A 26331-nucleotide genomic window follows, 5' to 3' on the forward strand; every position below is an offset into this window, starting at 1 on the left:
CCCCCAGGGGGGCTCCCCGAGGACAGGACCAGGCCGGCCGCCCACCGCCAGCCCAGGGGACCTGGAAGGAGCGCCGCCCACATTACCTGCCTGGCTCTTGAGCGAGGAGGCTGCCTCGATGGCCTTGCAAGAGCCTGTGCGGGATGTTTTGTCTGTGAACGTCTCTCTCTGTTATAAAAGGGGGGTGGTGGGGGGGGCAGAGGGAGGAAAGAAGGAAGGGAGAACAAAGAAAAAGAAAAAGGAAAGAAAGGGGAAAAGTCTCCACTGTGAACGAACACAGGCTGCTGAAAAGCCGTGTGACAGAAACGTCTTCCTGCGGAGGCGTGCTCTGCACAGACAGTCAGCGGCTGTGGCCGCCCAGCTGACACCCTCTCCGTCACTGGGCCGATCCTCCCCTGCCCACCCGCCCCACTCTGACAGCTGCTGGGAGGGAGGGCAGGGGCCAGGCCAACCTGGACCTAACCAGCCACTCTGAGAACCTCGAATGAGGCTCCTCGACATGCTACCAACCGTCCTCTGGGTTCAGAGTGCAGCGAACCGGAGGGAGCGCCACTTCTGCCCTAGGGGAGCCCAGTCCATGAGAAGTGCGCCTGGTTAGCTCCAGCCCACCAGGCGGACCATTTCCAATCCTGAGATAAGCCCCGGACAAAGCTCACAAACAAAGATCATCCGAAAGCACGTTTCACAACAGAAAAATAGCACACACACAAAACTATCATGAAGATTGGTCTAGCGCTCAGAATTCAAACAACGTAGTCTGGACAGCACTGGGGCACCACTGCCTCACAGCCACCCTGCCGCCCAGGAGGCCGAGTTTGCCCCGGACTCCAGCAGGGATGGGTCACAAGACCGGGGACAAAGTAACAGGTGCCCAGCACTGGGAATGCTACCTGGCCCATCCAAGGGCTCAAAGCATATTAGGACTTACACCTGATACGGCTTATAAACTTGGGTTTATAAACATCAAACTAAACACTACCCTCTTTAGAAATCATGTGCTATTTCCTGAGCTACCAGCTGGTAAAATTTCTGTCTAGCTCCTTAATGTGAATTTCGGTATTTCAAATGTCCAGGGTCACACACATTTTTTTTTTTTTTTTAGGTAAATCCTTTATACAAATATTTCAAAGCAACCAGTGTCAGCATGACTGCCAGTAAAGGACCACTTCAACGGCAGGCGGCCAGAGGAGAAACTGAATATGTGCTCCCAGGTAATTGCACACGTCAGTGTTACCTAGCTCATTACCTAGCTCATTGCTGGACACCTGACAGGTGCCCCGGGAGAGCGCTCTCCTGTCTGTGAAAATGGGGCAGGGCCTGCCTGCTCTCCTGAACTGCAAATATACCTTTAAAGAAATAAGACAGATGACGTGATGGCCACGTATTTATGCTTGAGCAATATGTGAGATTTATTTTCCATTCTTCGAAATAAAACAATAAAAAGAACTTCTCAATTTAGACGAGTAAAAGACAGTTTGGGGAATTCCCTGGCTGTCGAGTAGTTAGGACTCCACACTTTCACTGCCAAGGGCCCGGGTTTGATCCCTGGTTGGGGAAACTAGGATCCCACAAGCCGCACGGTGCAGCCAAAAAAAAAAAAAAAAAAAGGGGAAGAGTTTGAAGTTATAATCAAAATCATAAATCAGAGTACAGCTACACTGCCAGAACTACTATTAAATAAACATAAACTCAAATGTAAGGTACAAAGTCTAACCTCTCAGTTCACGAACAGGTTAACCGGGCGTCCAAATCGCAGAGCGCACTGGCAGAGCCCACGTTCTCTACACGCACGAGCACGCGTGCCAGACACGACAATACAGGTCCTCTGAAGGTCTGACCCTTGGTCAGTTTCATGCTCCTCCAGGTACCAGGCAAGCTCTGCCCCTTGACACTGGCTGGCACCGGCTAGAGCTGTGAGGTCCTGTGGCTGCCTTTACAAAAGCTGGGCCTTTACATCAATTCTTTTTTGTTGTATCAAACAGGCCTACAGAGCCTGCTTAGTATTCACATTAAGTAAATAATAATATGAATTACTGATAAATGGAATGAGTTCATAAAACCTATCTCAATGCCTTTAATGGATTTTTAAACTTCTTATGAAAAATAACACACAGTGGATTTTGATGTTCTCCTGTCAACTCATTATTTATACACTGAATAATATGCCCTACATTCAAGAGTCATTTTAAGTACACAATTTTGTTGAATCTGAACATCAAGAATTATTCAGTGTTGGGATGTGTTAAATTCCCTGGCAGATAAAAACTTGCTCTCCTCAGCGGCCTTCTTGAGGAAGCTCCAAGGGGAAAGCCAGCCCCAGCCTCCAGCTGACGCCTGCAGAGGACGCCTCCCCGCATCCCGCCTGTGGCCCGGGGGAACTGGTTCCCGCAGCCAGGCCCACCCAGGACGTAATTACCTTCCGAAGACTGTGCCTGTCGGTCCTGAGTCTCTTCCTGGGAGCGTCCTCAACTTCAGCATCTTCTACAGGGTCCTGTGTCCTCTTCGTGTGGTTTCTTTTTTTCCCATTTAAGTTACCTTGGAATGGGGATGGGGGAAACTTACATGAAAAACCCTCCACAAGCTGTCCTCTAGAGCACTGAGCAGCTGCCCAGCGCCTTCAGCGTGTAGATCCAGCAGTGACGGGCCTCCTGAAACCCTGTTCATTTCCTCAGGGCCTAAGTACCACAGGTCAAATCTCTCTGCACTTTCCAAATGGCAAGTAGAAAATCCTTATCTCATCTAGGGATTATTATATTGGTATCTGTTACACTTTAATGTACTATAGCATTAAATCTAAATATAACCCAGTATTTTTACAAAATCCGTTAACACGTTTCCTTAAAGAAGCATCTTAAGCGAAACAATCCATGTGTGTCTGCAGACTAAGTGCCTTCTACATGCTTGCTTAACTGTGCCACATGTTAGGTGTCCTCAGGGAGACCACCTGATCTGAGACTTAAGGTGTCCGAACAGTACTGACGGAAAAACAAGACGTAAAGTAAGAATGCAGATTCTAGAGAGAGAACTAATTTGAACACGCCAAGGTTTATTTAACACAAATCCAGTGTCTCCATTTGCAGGACTGCTTTACAGAGGTTCAGGGTTTGCTCCTGGACTGTTCACCAAACATCTCCTGGGAGGGCAGTGTTGTCCTCAAACCCTACGGAGGGGGGCGGAGCACACCCGCCAGAAGGCTCAGGTCCCTGCGTCCAGCAGCCCTGGGCTGATACGGGCCCGGGGCTCCGCCTCAGGTCCAGGCCCAACATTGCAAGAGAAGAGCAGAATCGGAGCGCTGGCCTCACCAGCTGCCAGTACCAGACTGGCATAAGCCGGCCTGAGAGTGGCCTTCACTAAGCTCTGGACCGGCCTCAGGGGAACACCAGGAGAGGCCTGTGGAGCGATGGCTGTGGATCCACGGGCCTGCCAGCACCTCCTCGGCACGTATGCACTAGGTACAGCCCCCAAGGGAGTTGAAGTTGTAGTCCTTCGCCCTCTACATTAAGTTCCTCCCCCTGTGTCGGGATGAGGCAGCGGTCGTTTCTTACAGAGATGAGCAAGATGGGCATCTGTCTGAATTCCTGACACTGAAAGGATGGGACAGCTGACACCATGGCCTGGCCCATCATCTTGGGGTCCCTGAGAGGGAGGGCTCAAGGCCTGCAGGGCAAACACACACCTTACACACACTGGGGGCAGGGACCACCCATGCTCCTGTCTGCCAAGTACTCGGGATGGTGACAAAGCGGGACACACAATCAAGTCACACTCGCTCTTCAAGGATAAGGTGAATCTGGCTTCAGTAAAACCTGACTATTCTTAAATCAGCAGTCACTGAAAGGGACACTTTTCTAGACTTAGCGTACTGATAGAGTCTGGTAAACTTTTTGCCTTTTAAAGAAAATACACAAATCCTAAACATCCTCCCTATTCTAAATCGTAGTATTCGCAACAAACCCTGAACAACTTGAATGACGTTCACTATTGATATCATTAGATGGTTGCTGTGGAGTTCTAGAAAGCCCTAAAATCGAGATGGGAACACGTGCGAACAGAACAGGAAGGCAACACGGATGTAGGCCACCTCGGTGCTGACCGAGCTCGTGCCCACGAAGCTCGTGCCCACGAAGCACCCTGTCAGGCAGGTCTGGAGGCCTCTGCACAACTCTTCAATGACGAGCCTTGAGAGATGCAGAATTCTTTTGTATGCCCAAACACATCACACCTATCTTCCCATTACAAGTGTCAGTTTCCCACAGGCAGGGAGGACACACCCAACCGTGGTGACCTCTCTTCCCCAGGGCTCACAGCATTAAGCCTCCCTTCTCTTACCATAGCCCAGGGCAGAGCGGCACTTTTTGTTTTTTCGCCCTGAAGGCCTAAGAAAAGAACCAGAGGCTACCCACATTCAACATCAGTCCACGGTCACCCTCCTCACCCTGTGAGCTCTCAGGCCAACAGGCCATGAACGGCCAGCCCCAGGGCCAGAGCGCCCGCCCACGGTGGGAAGCCCCCCACGAGGTGCAGGCGCAGCCCCAGCCGGGACGGCAGCCTCGCTGCAGGACAAAGGCCTGAGGTCTGACCCCGGCCCGTCACGTGAGCCTCGGCCCTGGAGGCCGCCTGGACTCCGTGCCTCCCTTCTGCTCCCTCACCACACCTCCCATACAGGCTGCAAGGGCAGGAGAGCGAGGGGCCCGCAGGGCCACAGAGGATCACGGAACAGCTCTGGCGACAACGAGCAAGGAGACCAGGCAGCGGAGGTTGCTTTACTGTGACCGCTGCACTCGGGTCAGAGCCGGAGCGCAGGCCGCCACACGGCACACACCACGGCTACGCAGAGGACATGAGCACAGAGCTACGGTTACCAGAGTCTTCTTCAGACGGGGACGGGGCCATGAGGGCAAACTTGGTGTGATAGCGTGCTTTCTGTTTCTCGTTGAGCATATTCCACTGGGATCCAAGCAGCTCTTCAATCTCCTCGGCAGAGGCGTCCGGGTGCTCAGCGACAACCTGCGGACACAGGAAAGGTGCGATAGGAAGGCTGGACGCCCGAACTCACACAACGCGGCGCACGGCCCCTGGCTACTCAGCACGTGGTGCTCTCACTTCCACGTCATGGAACTACGTCCCATAAAGGCTTCAAACAAAAAACAGTGTTTAACTGATGTTGTAACTCATTGAAAACAGCGCTGGTGGAAACAATTCCAGCTGTACTTGTGTAAATGCAGGCAATGATAAGTGATAAGAGAAAAAGTACACTTTTCCAAAATCACTAAACTGTTGGTAACTTGCAATTTCCTAGGCAGCCTTGAGTAGCCAGCAGGTGGAAACACCACCTCTGGGTGCAGGGGCGAGCCCTTGGCTGGTTTTCTCGCTGGCTGTAGCACCAACCCTCTTCCTTTCAGGTCCGCGCTCGGGAGGGCGTAGACGTGGCCAAGGACCCCGCCCCGCTGCGCCCTGAGACAGCCACTCCTCACAGCCGGGACACAGAGCTCCCCGGCCCTGCAGCACACGGGAAATGCAGATCCTCAGGCCCCGCTCCGGGGACGCGCATCTTCACAAGGTCTCCAAGAAGAGCCCCGTCACCGGGCTGTGAGGAGTGGGTCTGGGCCGTGCACTGTGATAATCGGTGGTGTGTGTAGCGGCGGGAGGGGGTAGGGTGTAAAACTATGGTGCTCAGGTCCCTGCCAAGGCCGCTCCAACCCAGCGGACCTGCTTCTGCTATTTTAAAGGTTTCCCATGGGTTCTAATGTGCCCCGACTTTGAGGACCACCAATAGCAGGGTGCGAGGTCCATAAACCGCAGCCACAGAGCAGATCTGACCCACCTTCCTATTTTCGTACGGCCTATGAACTAAGAATTGAGTTAACATTTTTAAATGTTGAAAAAAATCGGGGAACCCCCGATGGTCCAATGGTTAGGACTCAGCACTTTCACTGCTGAGGGCGCGGGTTCAATCCCTGGTCAGGGAACTAAGATCCCGCAAGCCACACGGCGTGGCAAAAAAAAAAAAAAAAAAAAAAAAAATCAGAGGAGAAATATTTCATAGCACATGATAATTAGAGGAAATTCGAGCATCAATGCCCACAGTAAAATCTTCTCTGAACTCGGCCGCAGGCATGAACTCCCAAGTCCTCCGTGGCTGTTTTCAGGCTACGACAGCAGAGCGGAGGAAGTGCAACAGAGACCTCTGTGCCCCAGGCCCTTCCAAGAAAGCTTTGCCGACTGCATCCGAGCACTGGCTGCTGGCTTGGGAGCCAGACCCCAGGTTCAATGTGGCTCGTCCGCCACAGCTCTGAGAAGTAACCTGGGTAAGGGAAGGTGTGTCTCCACTGCCCTCTGTGATGGACTTACCGTGACACTTCATCAGTGGGTTGGTACCTGTCACCAACTGGACCTACTACTTGCCCAGCCAACACGGCAACCTCTGCCCCCAAACGCAAGCCCCAATCCACAACTCCGCCCCACAGATGGCTTCCTACGGCCTCCAGGGTCCCCGCGCCTCAACAAGCCCACCTTGGCCCTGCCAGACACCAGCACCCCAACAACTCTGCACGTCAAAGCCCGGCTCCGGCTCCCACGCTCCCCCGGGCGTCCCTGTTCCCATCCTGCGCCTGCCTGGGTGTCTCCAGCCCCACACACACCTGCTCTCTCCTCTCAACTTGGGGCACCCTCCCCTCCCGCCCAGCCTGCCTGCCACCCCACCCGCGGCCCCCAACACTTCCAGCATCAAAGATCTGAGACCCTCGCGGCAAAGGTTTCCACGCAGAGCTGCAGATCCAAGGCTCCTGGAGCACAGCACATGCGTCTGCGGGGCTGTCGCCCAGCCCAGGCCACAGCATCCCCGATCAGAATGAAGGGTAATGTAAGTGCTCGCAGCTGCTTCCCCAAACAGGACTCCGAAGCCCCGGAGGTCACCCTGCCCCTCGCACCTGAAGCCCGTGCCGGGCTGGCCAGCTCCGCTCCTGCACGTCCTGTGCCCGCCCACCCTTCCTGGCTCTCCATCCTGTCCGCTCACTGCTGACGCTCCATCCCAGAGGGCCCCCAGCCCAGGCCGCCACGGGTGGGACTCCTGCCGCTGCGCGCCAGCCAGGCAGAGGTGCACCCACTCCCGTCAGCCCGCACCCGTGCGCCTGAGCCAGACGCCGGACGGCCGCCCGCAGGCTGGGCGCACAGCAGGCTGGACCCGCTGACTGCATGGGCCCACGCGCCCGGAGACCTCCCCCTCCGCAGGCCGGCTGCAGGCGTCCTTTCAGCTCTCAGCCCGGCGCTGCCCGCTCGCACCCATGCAAGCAGCGCTCCGCCAGGACAGGAGATGCACCGGCCACAGCTGCCGCCGGCCCGCGGTGCCCGCCTCCTGGGAGCGCCCAGGCGTTTTCACCCTCACCTCTGCTGGGCCCACGAGGGCCACGACCGCTCACCCCAACGCACAGGTCTCATGAGGACGCCACACAGCACAACCGCTACAGGCTCTGCACGCGGGCACAGTCGGGGCCGGGTCCCGGTCTGCCTCCCGCCTGTGTCACTTCACTGCGGAGGGGTGGCTTCACCTCCTCGCGCTCAGCCAGGAGACAGGGCTCGCTGTGCTGTCACGAGAGCCGAACGGTTCCTCACTACAGCGTACTGGCAAGGTCTCCAACACGCGGAGCGCTCCACCGCGGCCACCGCTGTGTTTCTGATAAACCGTTTGAGACACACAACAGTACGGACAAGCAGCAGTCACCACGGCTGGCGCAGGCACAGCCGCCTGGCAGCCTCGAGCCCAGGCGCGGCGCCCGCAGGGGAGGAGGGGGTCGGGGGAAGCAGGCCCCGCGTGGAGCGAGGTGGTGAGACGCCCGCACGCGGCTGGGGGAGGCGGTGGTTGTCCTGGTGGACACTTCCACAGTAGGTGTCCAAGCACAGCCTCTGGCCAAGAGCAAGGGCAGCCCCCGGAAGATGCCTCAGAAAAAGCCCGACCACACGCCGACAGGCTCGGCGGGCCGCAAGGCTGCCCACAAGCTCGCCCAGAAGCTGAACACCCAACTGCAACGGGCGCATCTGTGTCGACGAGTCCTGGACCCCGACAGGCAGCATCGCTCGCCCCACCACCAACCTCATCGCCAGCAGGAGCCGCAGGTCCCACCCTGCCCGCGCCCGCGGCTCTTCCTCCTCTGCTCACCCAGGCCCCTGTCCTCTCTTGTCCCTCAGACCTTCTCCTGTCCATTGCTGATCAGGGGGAGGGGGGCTGTTCTTTTGTGAGGGTCTCGGTCCCTGGAGCCAGCAGGCCCTGGCCCCTCTATGACAATGCTGTCTGGGGACCCAAGAGCTGCCCCATCTGTTCAGTCCATCTACCCTTCCAACCTCTGACTCCCCTGCCTGGTCCTGGGCCTCCCCTGACCTTGGAGGTCGGCTGGCTGCCTCAGGCCTCCCGGCTCCGGCAGCACTCAGCCCCTCCCATGGGGAGGGGAGACTTGCAGGGACTGCCCTCCAGCTGCCTCTGGGCCTGGGAACAGCTAAGCAGGGTGGAGCCCCTCCCCTCCTCCTCAGCCGCTGAAATGGGCAACAAAGGCTGGATTGGGGGTTTGTGTCCCCCTCACCCCGTCCCTTTGTAATGTTCATTAAAGCCTTTCCACTCCTTGGGAAAAAAAAATATATGGAAAACCAAATACCCACAAACCCACACAGCTAAAATGTCACCAGCACGACCCGGGACGCTGTGGGCTCCTCAGAGGTTGCTCGCCCCACCCCCGGCCTCCTCACACGTCTTCTGAGAGCCTCCCGCGAGCCCCGCCTCAGTCCCCGGGCCTCCCTCCTGCCATCCGGCAGAGCCACTGGACGGTGCAGACGCGGCCACACAGGACTTCCAAGTCTAGGGCATAGAAGGCCTCCACCTGCCCCCTGTGACCACCTGCTGGGGGCACGACTGGCCTCCGAGTGGAGAGCGGCACCTTGCAGGAAGGTCCTCTGGCCCACTCCGGCCTTCAGATGACGCTGCAGCCCCAGCTGACACCCTAACTGCGACCTCATGAGAGACCCTGAGGCAGCACCACCCAGCTGAGCTGCTCCCAAACTCCCGACCCAGAGACACCAAGACAAGCAATGCGTGTTGCTCTCTTAAGGCACTAAGCTTTGCGGTGACCTGTTACGCGGCAACAGACACCGAACACAAATGTTCAAGCAGAGCTGAGACCTAAAACAGGGGTGCAACTCTAATGAAGCTGTAAAAATCAGGGTCAGAGAAGGTGGCAAGAGGCTTCAGAAATCGGAAACTGAGGCGAAAAACACCTGCTGATAAAAGTGCTACCAACACTGGTGCTTTAGTAAACTCTCTCCCCTCGCGGGAGGCCTCACCCAGCCGCTCTCACCTCCTCGTGTGCAAACCACACACGGGCACGGCACGGCTGCTGGCAGCTGTCCACCAGCCCCGCCAGCTCCTCACAGGCCACGGACCCGTCTCCCAGCACATGCCTCTCCCCCACCTCCGGCCCCTGGAGCGGCATTCAGGAGCAGAGGGAGCTGCACGTCCAAGCTAAGCCTGCTGGACGAAGACGGACCATCAAAACGTGTTAACAAAGAGCTCAACCCGTTTCAAGAAGCTCTTCATTTGCAAGAAGAAAGCTGGAAATGTGCAGCAAAAAAAAGGAGGCAAGTGGCAGCCAAATGTCCTTGACAGTCACAGTCTTCTATCTAGTGACCCCAGAAAAGGAGGCTCCCCCCACTCTGTCCCTCAAGGGCTGGCCACTGATTAACAATTACCAACCAAACAGAAACCATCCTTGGGTGCACCACCACTCTCCAAAAAGAAACCCCTAGAAAGACCCAGATTATTCTACAGGATGGAATCAGGGAGCAGCTTCCTCAATTCAAGTCTAGAATTACTCATCACCACAAACACACTTGTTAATAACAGGTAAAGAATATCCTAGCAGCCATCACTTTTCTGACAACATGGAATTATCAAAGCCCACCAGCACCCAAACCCAGACAGGAGGGGAAGGGCTCATGGCGCTCACCCCCCACAAAGACCGGGGAGAGGCAGCAGAACTGAACTGTAACTGTGCACCTTCAGTTTGGTGTTTGCACTGAGCATGATGCCCATGGCAAAGCTGTGCAGAATGGGCTCTGGAGGGATGCTCAGAGGCAGAGAGGCTGTGCTGTGAGCTGCAGGGGGTCTGGGTGCACAGCACAGCCCCACGCGGCTGCCTCTGGCGTACAGCTCGTGAGCAATCTCCACAGTGATAAACTTCTTGGTACGTCTCGCAGTGCTGGAAGGGTTGATGGAGAGCAAGTTGGTTCCGCAGAAGTAAAATGGGTGGTCTTTGGAAAGTGGTCTGAATTCTCTTTCACACTTTCAAACGAGTGGAGATTGCGCGGAGATACGCAGGGATCAGGAAGAGGCCGAGTGCAGCCGGCTGGCGGTGCTGAGCTGTCACGGCCACGCCCTGCTCCCGGCGTCTGAGAGCAGGGCTCCTCCCCAGGCGTGATGGGGGTCCAGCTTCAAACACGGGTGTCGCACAGCCTGACCTTACAGCTCGCACCTCACTCACAGCAGGCCCGGCGCGGTAAGTGCACACTGCTCCATGCTCCGGCTGGTCCCCACCCACAGATCCCCACCAGGTGTCAGCACCTGGACAGAGGCACGGACCTGGAGCTACACCCGGACTCTGCGTGGACGCAGGTAGGCAGGTAGGCCAAACAAAACAGTGGGTATGTTGCACTTTTCATACTTTCGGTGACGGGATCTGCACATCCTTCAGCAACTTACTCTCCTCCTGGACGTGCAGTAAGTCTAGAGTTACGTGGCAGGACATGCCACCATCTGTCATTCCTTCCACAGCATCTTACAGCTCTGAGCACTGTGCTGCCTCCTTGGGCGCGAGGGCAAAACTCCTCAAGGGTAAACACCTTGCGGTGAAATTGCAAGACAAAGAGAATGTGCATCTTCAATTTCACCGGACAGTGCCAAACTTCTCTTGAAACTCGGTGTAAGGAGTGATCCTCTGCCAGCCCTGCATGGGGATCCCCCCGTGGCTTCATCTCCTTGACCACAGAGGCGCTGGGCTTGTGCCCACTCGCCTCACCATGACCGCGACACGAGGTTCCCTGCTGTTCCCGGGCTCAGCAGCCTCTCTTTGTGAACTCACTGGCCATCCAGGTTCTTCTGTAAACTGTCCTTCTCAAAGCCTTTCCACTCTGTCCTTCAGGGTCGCTTGAGCTCTGCACATATAGCTTTCATTTCATTTTAACGCAGCTCCTTTATGATCAGTCTGCCTTAAGAAACCCTCCCCCACAAAGAGACAAAGCTCTTCTCCCGTGGCGGCCGAGCTCTGACCTCACCGGTGCGGTCCCAGTGCCTGTCCTGAGCAGCCGGCCCACTCAGCTGGCCAGCAGTCCTCTCCCATCTGCCTCCACACGCTTGCGAGTCTGCTTCTGCGTTCTGCTCTGTGCAGTTTTCGGTAACAGAACTTCCTCTGTGTAGGGCAAGTCCTCCGGCTGCGCTTCTCTTCAAACGTGGCTATGCTAGCGTCTACTTAAAAAAGCAAAGAAATTCCTTTTGGGAGTTCTCCCAGGATGATACTGGATTTACAGTCTAACAGAGGAGAGATGACAACGCCGACTCCAGAACACCGTTCTGAACACCGTGCGCCTCCTATTTATCTCTGTTCAGGTCTGCTAAAATACCAGTCATTTTTCTCCAAAGTTAGACGTATTTTGTCATATTTATCCCTTGGTACCTTATTTTGTTACTATCACAGACACCACATTTTTGGCGTTCCACTTCCTCTCTGTGTGTTGCTCTCATCTCTCCCGGTGCTGGGAACTCTTCCTGAGTCTCAAGGTCTCCTGTACACTCCCTTGAGCCTCCACATGCACCGCCTCCTTTACAGTCAGCCCTCTCTATTTTTTTCTCCTCTTACTGTACTGCCAGTACTTTCACTACAACATCTAATGTCAGTGGTGACAGAAGGGTATCCTGCTTTGTTCATGAGTAGAGAGAGAATGCTTCTACAGTTCCTTCAATACGTGTGATGCTTAAAGTTTCTGATAATCACCCTTCAGCAGATTAAAGGAAGTTCCCTTCTAATCCTGGCTTGCTGTGTGTGTATCAAAAAGCAATGACTTGGGACTTCCCTGGTGGCGCACTGGTTAAGAATCCGCCTGCCAATGCAGGGGACAGGGGTTCGAGCCCTGGTCCAGGAAGATCCCACGTGCCGCGGAGCAACTAAGCCCGTGCACCACAACTACTGAGCCTGCGCTCTAGAGCCTGTGCTCCGCAACAGGAGAAGCCACCACAATGAGAAGCACGTGCACCGCAACAAAGGGTAGCCCCTGCTCGCCGCAACTAGAGAAAGCTCGCATGCAGCAACAAAGACCCAATGCAGCCAAAAATAAATAAATTCAAACAAACAAACAAACAATGACTTCTGGAGAATTCCCTGATGGTCCAGTGGTTAGGACTCTGCACTCTCACTGCCAACGGTCCAGGTTCAACCCCTGGTTGTGGAACTAAGATCCCACAAGTTGCGTGGCTTTTATCAAATGCCTTTTCTCCACCTACTGAGATGATCATTTAATGTGCGACAGCAAATCACAATAACAGATTTTCTAACATTACACCTGCCTTACATTCCTGAGAAAAGTCCCACCAACCCACTCACTTCAAGTAACAGTGAAGAACCAAAGATGGCAGCCTAATCTCTTTAGTTCCTTACAATGGAATCAAGCCCGGACCATGTCCAAAGAGACGGTTTATTCTATAAAAATGATTAAGAACACTAGTCAAATGTCTTCGTCATTGACACAGTACTGCCCTTCAAACGCCATGGCGCCAGCGGCTGCGTGAGGTTCTGTAACCGCCTCCTGGAGAAGACGCTAGCCCAGGACCAGACGTCCAGGATAAGGCCGAGCTTCCAGCAACAAGCAGCCTGCCTCCCGCTGTCCCTGTGGGAGTATTTTCATAACCCGGAGCGCAAAGGTAAATATCCTTGCTCCCAAGAGTTAAAATGGCCGCTCCCTAACAACACCTGCGTATTAGATCTAAGATCTACAGAAGGCTCGCCACAGACTGTGCTGATAATGTTGCGAAACAGGTGACTCTGCACTGCAAGGGATGCCCCTCAAATACAGAAGCTCCCCAGAATGAAAACACAACAGCTCAGAAGCCATCACAACACCGACCTCGTCCCTGTGCTTTTGACAGAAGACCAGAAACTGGGACGCCGCATCACCCTTCCTGCTTCTCGGAGTGGAGGCCATGGCCTTCTTCCTCCCTGGAGGAGACCCCACTCCTCGCTTGGGCTCGGCCTCTGCCATCTTTTGAGGCGTGTTCTTTCCTGTCCCCGGGTCACTGTCTTGGTTCTCAGCAGAGCAGGACAGCTGGGCTCTCCGCCTCCTCTTGACAGGAACGCCCTCTTCCCTCGTGGACTTCGGGCTGTCGGCAGCTTCTTCCCTGACTCCTGAGGACCCAACCATTTCTCCCAGAGACTCCACAGCAACGCCTGCCTCCTTGGCCACGTGGGGGTTGAGATGGAGCTGGTCCCCCACGTAAAGGAAGGTGAACTTGGCTTTCCTCTCCTCTACGGACATGCTTGCAGCTGCTTCTGCCTGAACGATGCCCATTGCCCACTGGGCCCTCAATTTCCCTGAAATAGGTTTCAACAGCTGAAAAGAGAACATAAGACATTGTAAGTTTCATTATATAAACATAAAAGTTAACCCACTTTAAAGAAGAATACTTTTAGAATTTCAGATAAATATAGAAATCAAAAACTACAAAAACCCATTAACTCGAAGGTTTTTGACAGAGTTCAGACCAGTAAAACTCTACTGTTTCTTTAAACTAGAAATCAATTCCAATTACATTTAACTAACCCTCATATATAATATTATATACATGTTTATATATAGATATATATAAAGGAAAACAAAAATTATAAAACAAATTATCTCTGGGAGTCATCAAAGGAGTAAAAAGGATAACCTGTGTCTCTAAAGAAACCTGCCATATTGTATAACACAGCACACTTGGCAAAAGTAAACAGTGACAGACATAAGAAGCCGTTACAACATTTCAACCAACCACAAGTTCAAAACAAGATAAATAATTAAGAATAGAAATAAAAGTTTTGGTCTAAAATTATACTTAAGGAACATCTATCACCTTAATTTTCTCAGCTTTCGTGGGTGCCTGCTTGGCACTTTCCTGGCATAATTTTTCAAACTGTCCTTCTCCTTCAAAAGCTACAAGGCTCTTCTCAAATATCCAAGCTCTTTCTGGGGCATCACCAAAGAACTGTACGTGATACTGGCGTGCACTCTTTTTCTGACCTAGTTTTTAAAATAAAATGTTAGAACTTGAAAGTTGGAATTTGGGATGAAATTAGGCAAATCTATTAATAATTACTGATATAAAGTTAGGAGCTGCTTTGAAGTTGCTTTATTGGGTGCTGTTGGAATCCGTTAACCTCAAAATAAGTCCTGCTCTTTTTCTCCCCACCACACTCCACCCCAAAAGGGGAAACACATTTACGAGACTTAGATGAGGCAAGACCGACTGGGAAAGAATGCTGACCAGATTCACTCCTCATCCCCTCCCTTCCAAGAGCCACTGAAGAAGACCCCAAATAAATAAGACGAGAGAGGACAACAGCAAAAGGGGACCGGGCAGCAGTGAGGGGACACAGGCTACTGTTCACAGCCTGGGTTCAAATCCCAGCCCTCCCACATACCAGCCGGGTGGCCCTGGGCCGGCCACTCACTCACGGCGCTCAGAGGGGGAACAAGGGCATCGATGACCTCCCAGGGCAGCCATGAGGCCACAGAGTAACCCCTCACACGTGCACCGCTGTTACTCTTAGCAGGAAGAAGCAGCCACATTCTCAGTGCAGACAGAAGGAACCTGGTCCCCAAACCCAGAAGGAGGAGTGCCAGATTCGGCTGGGGTGGAGTGAGGTTGAAAACAGCTGGTTCAAAGGTCAGACCTCTGTGCCAAGGTGGGGAAGAAAGGCAGATTTCCACTGGGGAAATGCCAGTCCCTGTTCCCTCACACAGAGCACTGGCCACAAAATATCACAGGACACTTCCTACAGAACCCGCGCACCAGAGGAAAAACCTCTCCACTGTGTCTTTTCTCCAAAAGTTGGAGCTTCCCCCAACTAAGCGACCACCAGCCAGCCAGACCCTGTAAGATAAGCTAGCAGTCTCCCTACACATGGGCTGCAGGCAGCTGAGTGCAGCCATCTCAGACACAAGCGCAGCGCCAAGGTCTGCCCCCGCAGGACCCAGAGAAGCCTCTAACATGAATGATTCCAAAACACACAGAAACAAACAGTCTCTGCAGGACCACAGACACTATGCCAGGAAGAGATGACACCTGACAGAGGGGAACTCTAGTTTGCTATGAGAAGAGAACAAAGACAAAGAAAGCACTACGAGAAATTTTAAAATACAGTCATGAAAATAAAACTCAAGAAGAAAGCTTGGGGCTTCCCTGGTGGCAAAGTGGTTAAGAATCCGCCTGCCAAAGCAGGGGACACGGGTTCAAGCCCTGGTCCGGGAAGATCCCACATGCTGCAGAGCAACTAAGCCCATGCGCCACAGCTACTGAGCCTGCACTCTAGAGCCCGCAAGCCACAACTACTGAGGCCATGCGCCACAACTACTGAAGCCTGTGTGCCACAACTACTGAAGTCCGTGTGCCTAGAGCCCGTGCACTGCAACGAAGAGTAGCCCCCGCTTGCCCCAACTAGAGAAAGCCCACGCACAGCAACAAAGACCCAACGTAGCCAATTAATTAATTAATTGGAAAAAAGAAGAAAGCTTGGATGGAAAGTTAAGAATAAAATAAAATCCAAAAAAAATAAAAAAGTTAAGAAATCTCCCAGAAAGAAGAAAAAGTTTAAAATGAAAAAATCTACTCTCATAAGAAACCCACAGGATCAATCCAGGAGGTATGATACCCAAATAACTGGCCTTCTAGAGAGAGAAACAGAGAAACTCATCAGAGAATTAACAACACAAGAGCACGTCTCAGAACTAAACCCCCCCCAAGTGCCTCATCCAACGGGTGACCCACATCAGGGCACATCCTTGTGACATTCAAGCCATTGGGGGAGGGGAAGAGAACAGCTTCCATGTTCATGAAATGAGAAATAGAATGGCAAGGTACTTCAAGAGCAACTCTGGATGCTAGAAGGAAATGGAGTAATACCTTCAAAATTCCGAGAAGAATTATTTTCAACATAAAATTCTACACCTAGCCAAATCATTAATCGAGTGTGAGGATAGCGAAGCAGCATCCTCCGAACCACAGGAACTCAAATTTATCAATACCCACCATTTACACTTTCTTAGGATGCCAAAAATGTACTCCAACAAAAAAGGAAAACTGACCAAGGAAGAGCACAATGTGGCACCATGGAAAACAGTGCATGTAACTCAGTAAAGCATCTTAAAGAAAGTCTAAGATTACTACTATGCAAAAGACAGAGTGCCAGTAATACAGAGCTAGGTAGGAGAAAGGGAGATTCTAGGAGAGAGCTCCAAGGGAAGAAAAGATGAGAGGAAAGAATTCTTCCACACTGAAAGAAAATCTTGGCAGCAAGGAAAAAGGTTAAAAAATGAGATCTGGGCTTCCCTGGCGGCGCAGTGGTTGAAAGTCCGCCTGCTGATGCAGGGGACACGGGTTCGTGCCCCGGTCCGGGAAGATCCCACATGCCGCGGAGCGGCTGGGCCCGTGAGCCATGGCCGCTGAGCCTGCGCATCCGCAGCCTGTGCTCCGCAACAGGAGGAGGCCACAACAGTGAGAGGCCCGCGTACCGCAAAAAAAAAAAAAAAAAAAAAAGAGATCCAAGAAGCAGAAAAGGAAAATGGGAATCAAACATAGGTTTTCATTTTTCCCCCCAATCGGAAAAACTAACTACATAATAGGATGAGTTTTAAGGACAGAGAAATAAACACTTGAAAAAAATTAAAGCTGTATGGACAGCAAAGTATACAATTTCAAAAGAAAGGCAATAATTAACTCCAGGAAAAACAACAGGTTGTACAAGAAAGAAAATGCAGTTAAAGAACACAGCTCAGTTTTTCACTGAATGATACTTACATAGTCAAAATTATGTGAACAACTAAGTTTGATGTAATAAAAACAGTGAGTTAATTATATGGGGAGGATGAAAGGGAAAGAAACAGGAAATGATTGAAGAGATCAATCTTCATCTTCCATAACAGAAAGTCAAAAGAAAACACCTAAATGATAAATCAAAAAAGAGTTCAAACTGGAAGAAAATGTTTACAGTTAAAAGTAATTCCTTCTGGGGAGGGAAGGGGACTACTTTTCACTATTAACCTCTCAGTACAATCTGACTTGTTTGTAAGTGTGTGTACTTATTGGATTTTAAAACAGCTAAGATTCAAAAATACGTCAAGAGATTTGTGTCTGCTTCAATTATTTTAATACTTTGAAAGAACTTCCCTTGGTCATAAAAATGAATATAAATATATGTCATAGCATTTGCATAATGAAGAAAAATCTATTACAGTACATATGATGAAATAATATGAACGCACAGCATTTTTTAAAATAAACAGTTAATGACACAGAAAAAATGCTCCTTACATGTCAGCTGGAAAAAAAAGCAGAGGAGAACATGATAGGCTGATCCTAAGTTTATAAAATTAATTAAACGTTTCTGAAGTTCTTTCCTGCCTGGAAATTTGGTAACAAATGTAACCCAACTTTCTTGTATTTTTAAGGTTTTTTTTTCTAATCCATATGAATTTTCTTTTGGTCCAAAATTGACAGGTGAATCACTCATTTTTACCACCATAATTAACCAACTGTCCCAGCACCATTTGTTAGTAACCCTTCCTTCCTGTGACTTCTGATGTTCATCAATCACTGTCGGTATGAAAACATTTATCACTGATGCCCCACCCACTCTCCCTTCTAAGAGAACGTGGCCTCCACCAATAGCCCAGGAACCTAATTTTGTACTATGTTCGTTTCCTCCCCATCACGGCACATTAGACGCAAGGTGGCCCCTGACCCCCTGGGCTAGACTGAGCCAGAGTCTCTGTCCAGATTCTGCGGGGCCTTTGAGTTGACAACAGCCATTCATGCATGCAGAATGGACCCCACAAAGGGATAAGGCTGCCTCAGCGCTGCAGATACAGAGAGGAAGAGAAGCCACAACAATGCAGACGAGGCCAGGTGTCTACAGAAGCAAGGGACAAAATCACAAGGACAAAAGGCCACAGAATTCCACAGGAAACAAAGAACAAGGATCACCACCGCCTGAGTTTCCTGGTTCAGTCCCTGGGGGTCCAGAGCCCCCAAAATAGGTAAAGCAGAAACTGACAAAATTTCAAGTAGAAAAAGGCACATCCATTATCACAGTGGGAGATCTCAACACACCTCTCTTCGCAGCCACAGAACAAGCAAGGAGGAAAAAGTCCTATTACAGTGTCTAATAACCCAGAACATGAGAAAGTCAGGGTACCTACAATATTTTTAGAAAATGATGGGATTTAGAAAAAAAGCAATGAGGGTTCCTTTCCATAACACAGAAAAGGTGAAAACAAAAATCTCCACAACAGAAGATAATGTGACTCAATACCCTGGTAAGAGAAGACTAGTAGGACCCAGGTGCACCAGGGAGATGGTGGCGTTCCCAGCTGCAAAAGAATCCAGTCTTCTTCACAGTATGATACCCAAAACACACATTTATCTTGTTTCCAGCTTAAGGGGTTAGGCCTCAAAGCTGCTGGTTAATCCATCTAGATGCCCTGGGAGACGGTCACCAAGACAAGCTCTGCTGCTACAAATCACGAAAATGCCATCAGATTTTCAAAGGAAACCTGAACTCTCCAAAGAGCTGTGCTCTCTTCTGCATGTAGATTATACTTCAATTTTTAAAGCTTAAGTGCATTACTACTGATCCAGATTCAAGTAATCCCAAGTATGATAAATAAAAAGAAGTACACATATGCAAAAAGAAAAAAAAGAAAATCGGGGGTGGGAATCAGGGGTAGGGTGAGGGAGTTCCATCTTACAGGGAAAAAAAAGTTCCTGCTTCCCAAGACCCCCTGCTCAGCCAGCCCCATGCCAAAAGCCGACCCTCCGCCATAGCCCCGCCCTTCCCCTGCAAGGATGCCTAGCCCCTCAGGCACGCCCAGCACGGGGTGCTGCCCAGGGAGCTGGGCTCAGCACTGCCAGGAGACCTGCCTCACACCCCAGTGCCCCTCTGTCTCCCATGGCCTTGGACACAACCAGAGCCCAGACCCGAGCTTCCATACACCACTCTCTACTAAAAGGACCCAGGGGGCTTCCCTGGTGGCACAGTGGTTGAGTCCGCCTGCCGATGCAGGGGACACAGGTTCATGCCCCGGTCCAGGAAGATCCCACATGCCGCGGAGCGGCTGGGCCCGTGAGCCATGGGCGCTGAGCCTGCGCGTCCAGAGCCTGTGCTCCGCAACAGGGGAGAGGCCACAACAGTGAGAGGCCCACGTACTGCAAAAAAAAAAAAAAAGGACCCAGGTTTCTTCTCAGAAACAGCTGGTTCCAGGACTGGGGCAAAGAAAGTTCAAAATGAGCCCGGAGTGTATTTAGTTGGGCGACACGTAAGGAAGTGCTCCAAGACGGATGGAGACGTGTCAGAAGAACACGGCTGAAAGGGACTTCATGGGCTCCCACCGGCCAAATCTGGGACGATTTGCACATTAAAAAGAGTGAAGACTGTAATACATAAGTAATTTTTTAGGAGGGAGTTCACCTTCACAGAAAAACGCCAGCCCCTTAACCATGAAACGCATGGTAAAAATGAAGAGCTAGCATTCAATAAGCCGATGGATCCTCAGGGAGGATTAAAACCACAGAGCAAGTAAGGCTGTCAGGGAGCCCGGTCCCAAGCACGGCCACTGATGATTCACCAATGACAAGCGGAGCCGTGCCTTCCCACTGGAGAGCTCTTGGCCACCACCTCCTGGGCGGGCGCCGGCTGCACGTGTCCTTCCGCCACCCCCAGGTTCTCACGGGTTCCTCTGACCCTTTGCTTTTCAAAGGTCATCTGAATCCCCTTCCAGCTGCAAGGCCTGCATCCTGGCTCTCTTCCTACTGAGCTGCTTTGCAAATGCACATCGTCAGTCTTCAGAAGTTGATCTGTGATTACAGAGGCTGTGCCTCCCGGCAACCCAAAACCATGCCTAGAGAAGCGCACTGTTGGGCTGCACCCCTCCTTCCAAGTTTGGGCACCTTCCCACAACAACTCCTGCCTGGCCGTGCGCCCTGAGTCTGATCACGAGACCAGAGCAGCCTGAGAGAGTGGGGCTGCTCGAGACCGCAGAGGCTGGGAAGGGCACCCTGATTCAGCCTCAGGGTGAACACAAGAGCAGGGGTGCACCCTGGGACCCCTGAAGCCCTGTGGCATGGACTCCCTGATGCTGGCAAGCTGAGGATGCTAAATGCCCTCCACCGAGTCAGAGCCAAAGCCAGCCCACAGGCTCCTCTCCAGCCACCGCCTTCCTGCAGAGTGCATGCGCACACCTGGGCCTCGGGGCAGGGTCCAACCACCCAGGGGGCGGGAGGCCTGGCGCCTGGGGCTAAGGAGAGGTCCTCTTCATCCCGAACCTGCACCCCCTCAAGCCTGTTTGCCAGGGAGCCACCAGTGTACCCCACTCCCAGCAGCGCTGCCCCGGCGAGAGCTCAGGCCTCCATCCAGAGGCCAAGAGAGGCCACGCACTCACGCTGAGGCCATGCAAGGCCAGCCCACAGCTCCAGCCACCCGCGCTTCTGGGGGGCACAGGTCACTCGGGCACCAACTTGGTCACCTCCAGCTCAGTGTCACCGCCTCTCACCTCCCTCAGACCAAATTCAAACTGTAGAGCAACTCTTCAGGAGAATCTCAAAACCACCTGATTTGAGGGGTTTTTTCCCTCCAAAAACACATGAGTTTTTATGTGTTTCATGAACTGTCCAATTATTATTTCAATTAGCATCTGCTCTAATCAATAACATACATTCTTAATATGTTCTTAACTGTTCTGTGTACTGATTTATGTCACCAAGTTTCATGACACCAAAAAGATGGTCATTTCTAGTTTTTTTCCTTCTTCCCACAGACCTAATAAAATAAACTGGGACTTTTTTTTAAACTAAGACTTAGTATAAAATACTAATTCTGAAAATCATGCTGAAGCAGTCGCTGTATATCTAAGTAATAATAAATTATTTATCATAAAACCTGAAAAGCGATACAAGGCAAAGACTGCTTTCTCTTTTAATACTAATTCAATCAGATAAAGTACGCATCTAATTTGGATATAAAAAGAAAAGGCAATGTGTCACGTGTGAATCACTAACTTTAGGCAAAGTTGCAAAATGAACCACAAAAAACTTAACAACCCACCCCACCCCCACCTCCAAGCCGATTCAAACCTTGTTGTATGAATGGCCACTAAGCACATGAAAAGATGCTCAACATCACTGATCACTAGGGAAATGCAAGTCAAAACCACAGGCAGCAGCAGATAGAAAGTAGAGCGGTGGCTGCCAGGGGCTGGGGAGGGGGCACTGAGGACCTGCTACTTAACAGGGACAGAGTTTCAGATTTACAGGATGGAAAGAACTCTGGGGACGGATGGTGGCGGCGGCTGCACTTCATCCCACTCAACTGCGCACTTAAAAATGGTTAAGATGGCACGTTTTATGTTTGTGTATTTTAACACAATAAAAAAGAGAAAGAAAGAACCACAGTAGGGCTGTTTAAGGAAGAGTAATAAAGAAGTTTGGAGATGAAAACAATTAAGTGCAGAAGATAAAGATGGAAAAAAAGCCCCCCAAACGCAATACCTTTCAGTTTGGTGTAGCTGTGCAGGAGCGGATCGTCAGAGACCATGCATGGCCACCAGGGGTAACCGGACACCTTGGACCACACCAAATCCCCGACGTTGTACTTCAACAGCTGGTCTTTGTCTCTGCTGCTATTTGGACAGGATTCTTTCTTAGCTGGAATCTGAAAATGAATAACAACAAAAGATACATCTAGTACCTACCCCTAAATCCAGCCTCCCTATCCATAGAAGACCAAGAATTAGTCAGACAAGAGATTCAACACACACACACACACACACACACAAACCCCTAAAAAGAAGCATGCTTTCCCTCACTGTTTTTCAGGTAACAGCCCTGACATCACTTCATCAAAATCGTTCGTCTCTTGCCCGCAGCTAAAGGTCAGCGAGTGCCTAGCACACTGCAGGTGCACAACATGCCCTCAGCTAAAGGACTGCAGGTGCACATTACGAGGATCTCCACATAAATCTATTTCCTTGGCCTGGTGGGTGATCGTTAATGGAGCTTATTCGCAGGTCGGAGAAGAACTGTCATGGAATTCATACCCTGACCCTCCCGCCCCTTCTGAGCCCTCGTCTGACAGTTAACCTGCTGGAGAGAGGACCCGGGGTGGCGAGGACACGGGGGCCTGGCAGCAAGTCTCAGCCCCACCACCCACCATCCAAGGCCTGGGGCTCTTGGAGTCTCTGTCTTTCCGTCTTAGAGCCCAGGCCAATTAGGAGGCTGAAGGCTGGCAAGAACAACCTCCTCTCCAGGAGGACGAGCCCAGTCAGCACGGCCCCAGGCCTCCCTCTAAGACCGCCACCTACTTGAGCAAATCGCTGAACTTCTTTGGGCCTCAGTTTCCACATCTGTAAACCGAGGAGAACCCCGGTTGTTACACACATCAGGTGGTGAGGGCTGACACAGAGTTGTCACATTACACGCTTTTGTATATGTGCTGCCAAAGCGAGCACTCCTTACACGCTTTTGAAAAAATGCTGGCTCTCACGTTATTCCACAACATCCCAGTTTTACACTGACGGTGTCATCAAAGCCACGTGATAACCCTATCAGGACAAGTATAATATTATCGTCCCCACCCTGAAGAGTCAAATGAGACTCTAAGAGTCAAAATCAGGTGATTTACCCAGGTTTTACCAAAACCAAGTGGCAGAGAGCTAGGGATAACTTGCACCAGCCTCTTCCCCCATAAAAGAGTGAGGTTCCCTACATCGTGGGTGCTTCAGAAAAACCATTGTATCAGCCCAGGTCACTCAACTAGGCTTTTAAATAATTCACCATTATGCTTACATTAGAGCCCTTGAGCAGTCAAAAGACATTTTTTTAAACCCTCAAAGTTCTTCGTTATTTTAACTATTTCAGGGAAATTTTGGTCCTTTCCCTTCCCACCTGTGGGATTGTAACCAAGATTCCTCAACTATAATGTTACACTAATTATTCCAACCTTAGTGATGATACAACCCAAACTGGTCTCGAGTCCCCTCTCCCCACTCCTGCAAGTGGGCCAGGAGCTTTGGCTGACCAGCGAGCACAGGACGTGTTCCAGACCCTGTTAATCTAGACCATCAGCCCCTCGGTGAACAAGGGCGGCTACAGAGCCCTCCCCAGTTCCTTCTGCCAAGGTCAAGGTTCCCGAGTGTCATTTAAGACTTGGTGGCATAAACCACCACGTTTGTCGTCCTACGTTAGGGGGTCTCCACCCCGGCCTTTGGTGAGTGAACACTCATTCACACGCACTCAAGTGATGCACTCTGTCCTGGAACCAAGAACGTGAAGGCCTGAGGCGCAGCCCCAGCCCTCAAGGCAGCGGCCCATCTGCAGGTCCACTGGGGGAGGAGACCTGGGAGTGACGGTGAACCGTGGGGCGGGAAGGTAGGAGCACACCTGCACAGCGCGGCCCGCTCCCCTCCTCAGACAGCACAGACTGAGGAGGCCCCCACTCGATCCCCATGCTCGTCCACCGACCAGATTCAGGCTAAAGGGCATCTCTGGAGAGGAGATCCATGAAGACAGGACAGCCTGAAGGTCAAGGGCTTGGGAACGGGCCAGGCCTGGGGTCAGACACTCATTTCATCTTTTTTTTTTTTTTTTTTTTTAATTAAAGTTTTTGTTTTTGGATGTGGACCATTTTCTGAAGTCTTTATTGAATTTGTTACACTATTGCTTCTGACTTCTTTTTATGGTTTGGTTTTTCGGCCCTGAGGCATGTGGGATCTTAGCTCCCCAACCAGGGATCGACCCCGAACCCCCGGCATTGGAAGGCAAAGTCTTGACCACTGGACCACCAGGGAAGTCCCCTTGTTTACTCTTTATGCTTAATCTCTAGGCCTCAGCACTGCTCGGCAGGCTGCTGTGAGTGTCTGCCATTGCCACAGCCAGGGGCCCGAGCTGCAGAGCAGGCCTCGGGGGGCTGAGCCCACCTCCTCCCGCCCCCCGTGCACCACGCATCCTTCGGGGCCCCCCGGTGCCGGGAGCTGGGGCCGCCCTCTACCCCGGCCAGCCAGAACTCCTCACTCGCAGATACCTTTTCGGCCGAGGGGCTCGAGGCCCGGGACGCCAGGGCCGCCTCGGCGAGGCCCCGCCCCAGCAGCAGCTTCGCGCTCCTCTTCCTGGTCCGCCGCGCTTTGCTCGCTGGTCTCTGTCCATCGTCTTCCGACTGGGACACGGTGGCAGCACCATCGCCACATATGGAGGACTCAAAGAGAGGTTTCCCGTTCATGTATGTTTTGGTGATTTTCAGCTTGATCTCTGGAGAGCCATTTTTGACAGGGGTAGTGTCAGGTGGTGTCCCAAGTCCCTTCATTTCCTGGGACTCCAAACGCAATTTGGCATCATGAGCACCGGGGTCTCCATTAAAGACGCGGGAGGTGAGGTCTTTCAGCCTCTCGGCTGGGATAAAAGGAAGAGCGTCGTGGCCATTGAACTTCTGCACAACTCCCTCCTGCAGACCGGCGGAGAGCTGGGCTTTGCTCAGAAACACGGAGCACTCACGACTCACTTCACAGCTCGGAGTCTTTCCGTTCGTGTTGCCAAGGATCTCCGGTGCCTGCTTCATCTTCACGCACTTTACAACCTTCGGAACAGAAAGAGGACTTTTTTTGATGCTGAATTCCATTCAGCCTAGATGCCTCCGTTCTTAGAACACTGCAGCATTAGAAAAAGAGAAAGAAAAGAAAGCTATTACATTTCAAACCTAAGATGAGTAGGCCAGTGAAGCTCCCTACCAGTCTGCAGAGTTTGGGGGGGCTGAGTCAACTTATGGTGTTTCCTATAATGACTTAGGTCACAGGAGACAGTTCTAATATCACAAAAATGACAGGAATCACAAAGTGATAAAGTGAAAGGAACAGGACTAGTTTCTAACCAGAGTCAAGCAGGGACCGCCACTAATGAGCTGTGTGGCCGTGCCCCCCTTGACCTCAGCCCTCGGAAGCGGAGGTCGCCCCCTGCCCCCTGTCGCGAGGGCAGCGCCCGAGGTGGCCAGCACAAAGCCAGGCCCCGGCAAAGGACAAAAGGGAAGCACTTGAGACACAGCTGAAGAGGACTCCGGGCAGGGGCTCGGGACATACCCGCGATTACCGGTAGGCAAAGCTTCAGCCCAGACGGCCGGGGAAGGTGAGAGCTGGACCTCTACCGCCCCCCCACCCCGGCCCTCCCCACCCAGGCCCAAGTTAACTGCCGGTGACAAGCAGCAGGGCAGCAACATCAAGTGGAGTCAGCTCTCCGGGACTGCGCTAGTCGGGCAGCAGGGCCAGGCCATAGCGCACCACCCACAGCGCCCTCCATGGGATGGCCGCCCGAGGTCCACATGCAGAGGGGTCTCCTCCCCACACAGCCGCAGTCCCTCGTTGGGGACGCCCCACGAAGGCGGCTCGGAACAGGGTACTGGCAGGCGCCCACTCCGCTGGGAAGACGTCCCAAGAGTGCACCACGGCCCCAAGGGGGCCAACGGTGAGAGAGCAGGAAGAAGTGGGGCGCCTGGACCGGGAGCCCAAGGATGTAGGTGCTCAGCCACTGTCACCGCCTGGGGGCCGCTGGCTACAGCCCCTGGGGAGGGGCCAAGGATGCAGCCCGGGACAACCCTCCCAAGAGCGCCTCGGTGGAAAGGGCCCAGTCTCCGTGGACGCCAGGCCAGGGCGGGAGCCAGGCAGTGGTGGAGGGTTGGCCCCGGACACCTGGAGCACCGGGCACACACCAGAGCATTCGGTGTGCCCCACGCGGTGTTTTTTTCAGGTAAATCCGAGTGGGTTCCCAGTCCCGCTTGCATCAGACCAACGGGACAAAAAGAGAAGACAATGACCTAAAGGCACTGGAGAGAGCCCAGAGCAGGGGGCGTGGGGGCGGCTCGGGAACGCACCCAGCAGGCCCGGCACCGGGTGAACAGGGAAAGGAGAGCCTTCGAGGGGGGCCCCCGCGCACCGCAGACTCCCCACCGAACCCTGGAGTCCACGCAGCCCAGCTTACAAGACAGCTGAAGCAAGACAGAAACAAACCGCAACACC

At 52.4% G+C, this 26331-nt stretch overlaps 1 protein-coding gene across 12 annotated transcripts in view; it reads right to left on the reverse strand.

Annotated features, from left to right (window-relative positions):
- NSD2 (nuclear receptor binding SET domain protein 2) overlaps positions 1 to 26331 on the reverse strand; it is a 74399-nt gene that overhangs the window by 26503 nt on the left and 21565 nt on the right. For 10 of the 12 annotated variants that reach the window (XR_003795638.1, XR_003795639.1, XR_003795640.1 and 7 more), the window contains exons 1-7: positions 24354 to 25448; positions 21824 to 21986; positions 14138 to 14304; positions 13156 to 13638; positions 4863 to 5007; positions 2417 to 2535; positions 87 to 168 (exon numbers count right to left, since the gene is read on the reverse strand). Coding sequence is in view for 7 of the 12 variants with exons in the window: in XM_029235948.1 (XP_029091781.1) it covers positions 87 to 168; positions 2417 to 2535; positions 4863 to 5007; positions 13156 to 13638; positions 14138 to 14304; positions 21824 to 21986; positions 24354 to 24944 (1750 nt within the window). In the remaining 5 variants the exon portion in view is untranslated. Of the gene's footprint in view, positions 1 to 86; positions 169 to 2416; positions 2536 to 4862; positions 5008 to 13155; positions 13639 to 14137; positions 14305 to 21823; positions 21987 to 24353; positions 25449 to 26331 lie in introns of those variants that run through there. The other 2 variants (XM_029235947.1, XM_029235946.1) reach the window with 1 other exon arrangement.

The sequence above is a fragment of the Monodon monoceros genome, unplaced genomic scaffold, assembly GCF_005190385.1.
Source record: "Monodon monoceros isolate NGI ecotype Baffin Bay Population unplaced genomic scaffold, NGI_Narwhal_1 Super_Scaffold_20, whole genome shotgun sequence".
Classification (NCBI taxonomy): domain Eukaryota; kingdom Metazoa; phylum Chordata; class Mammalia; order Artiodactyla; family Monodontidae; genus Monodon; species Monodon monoceros.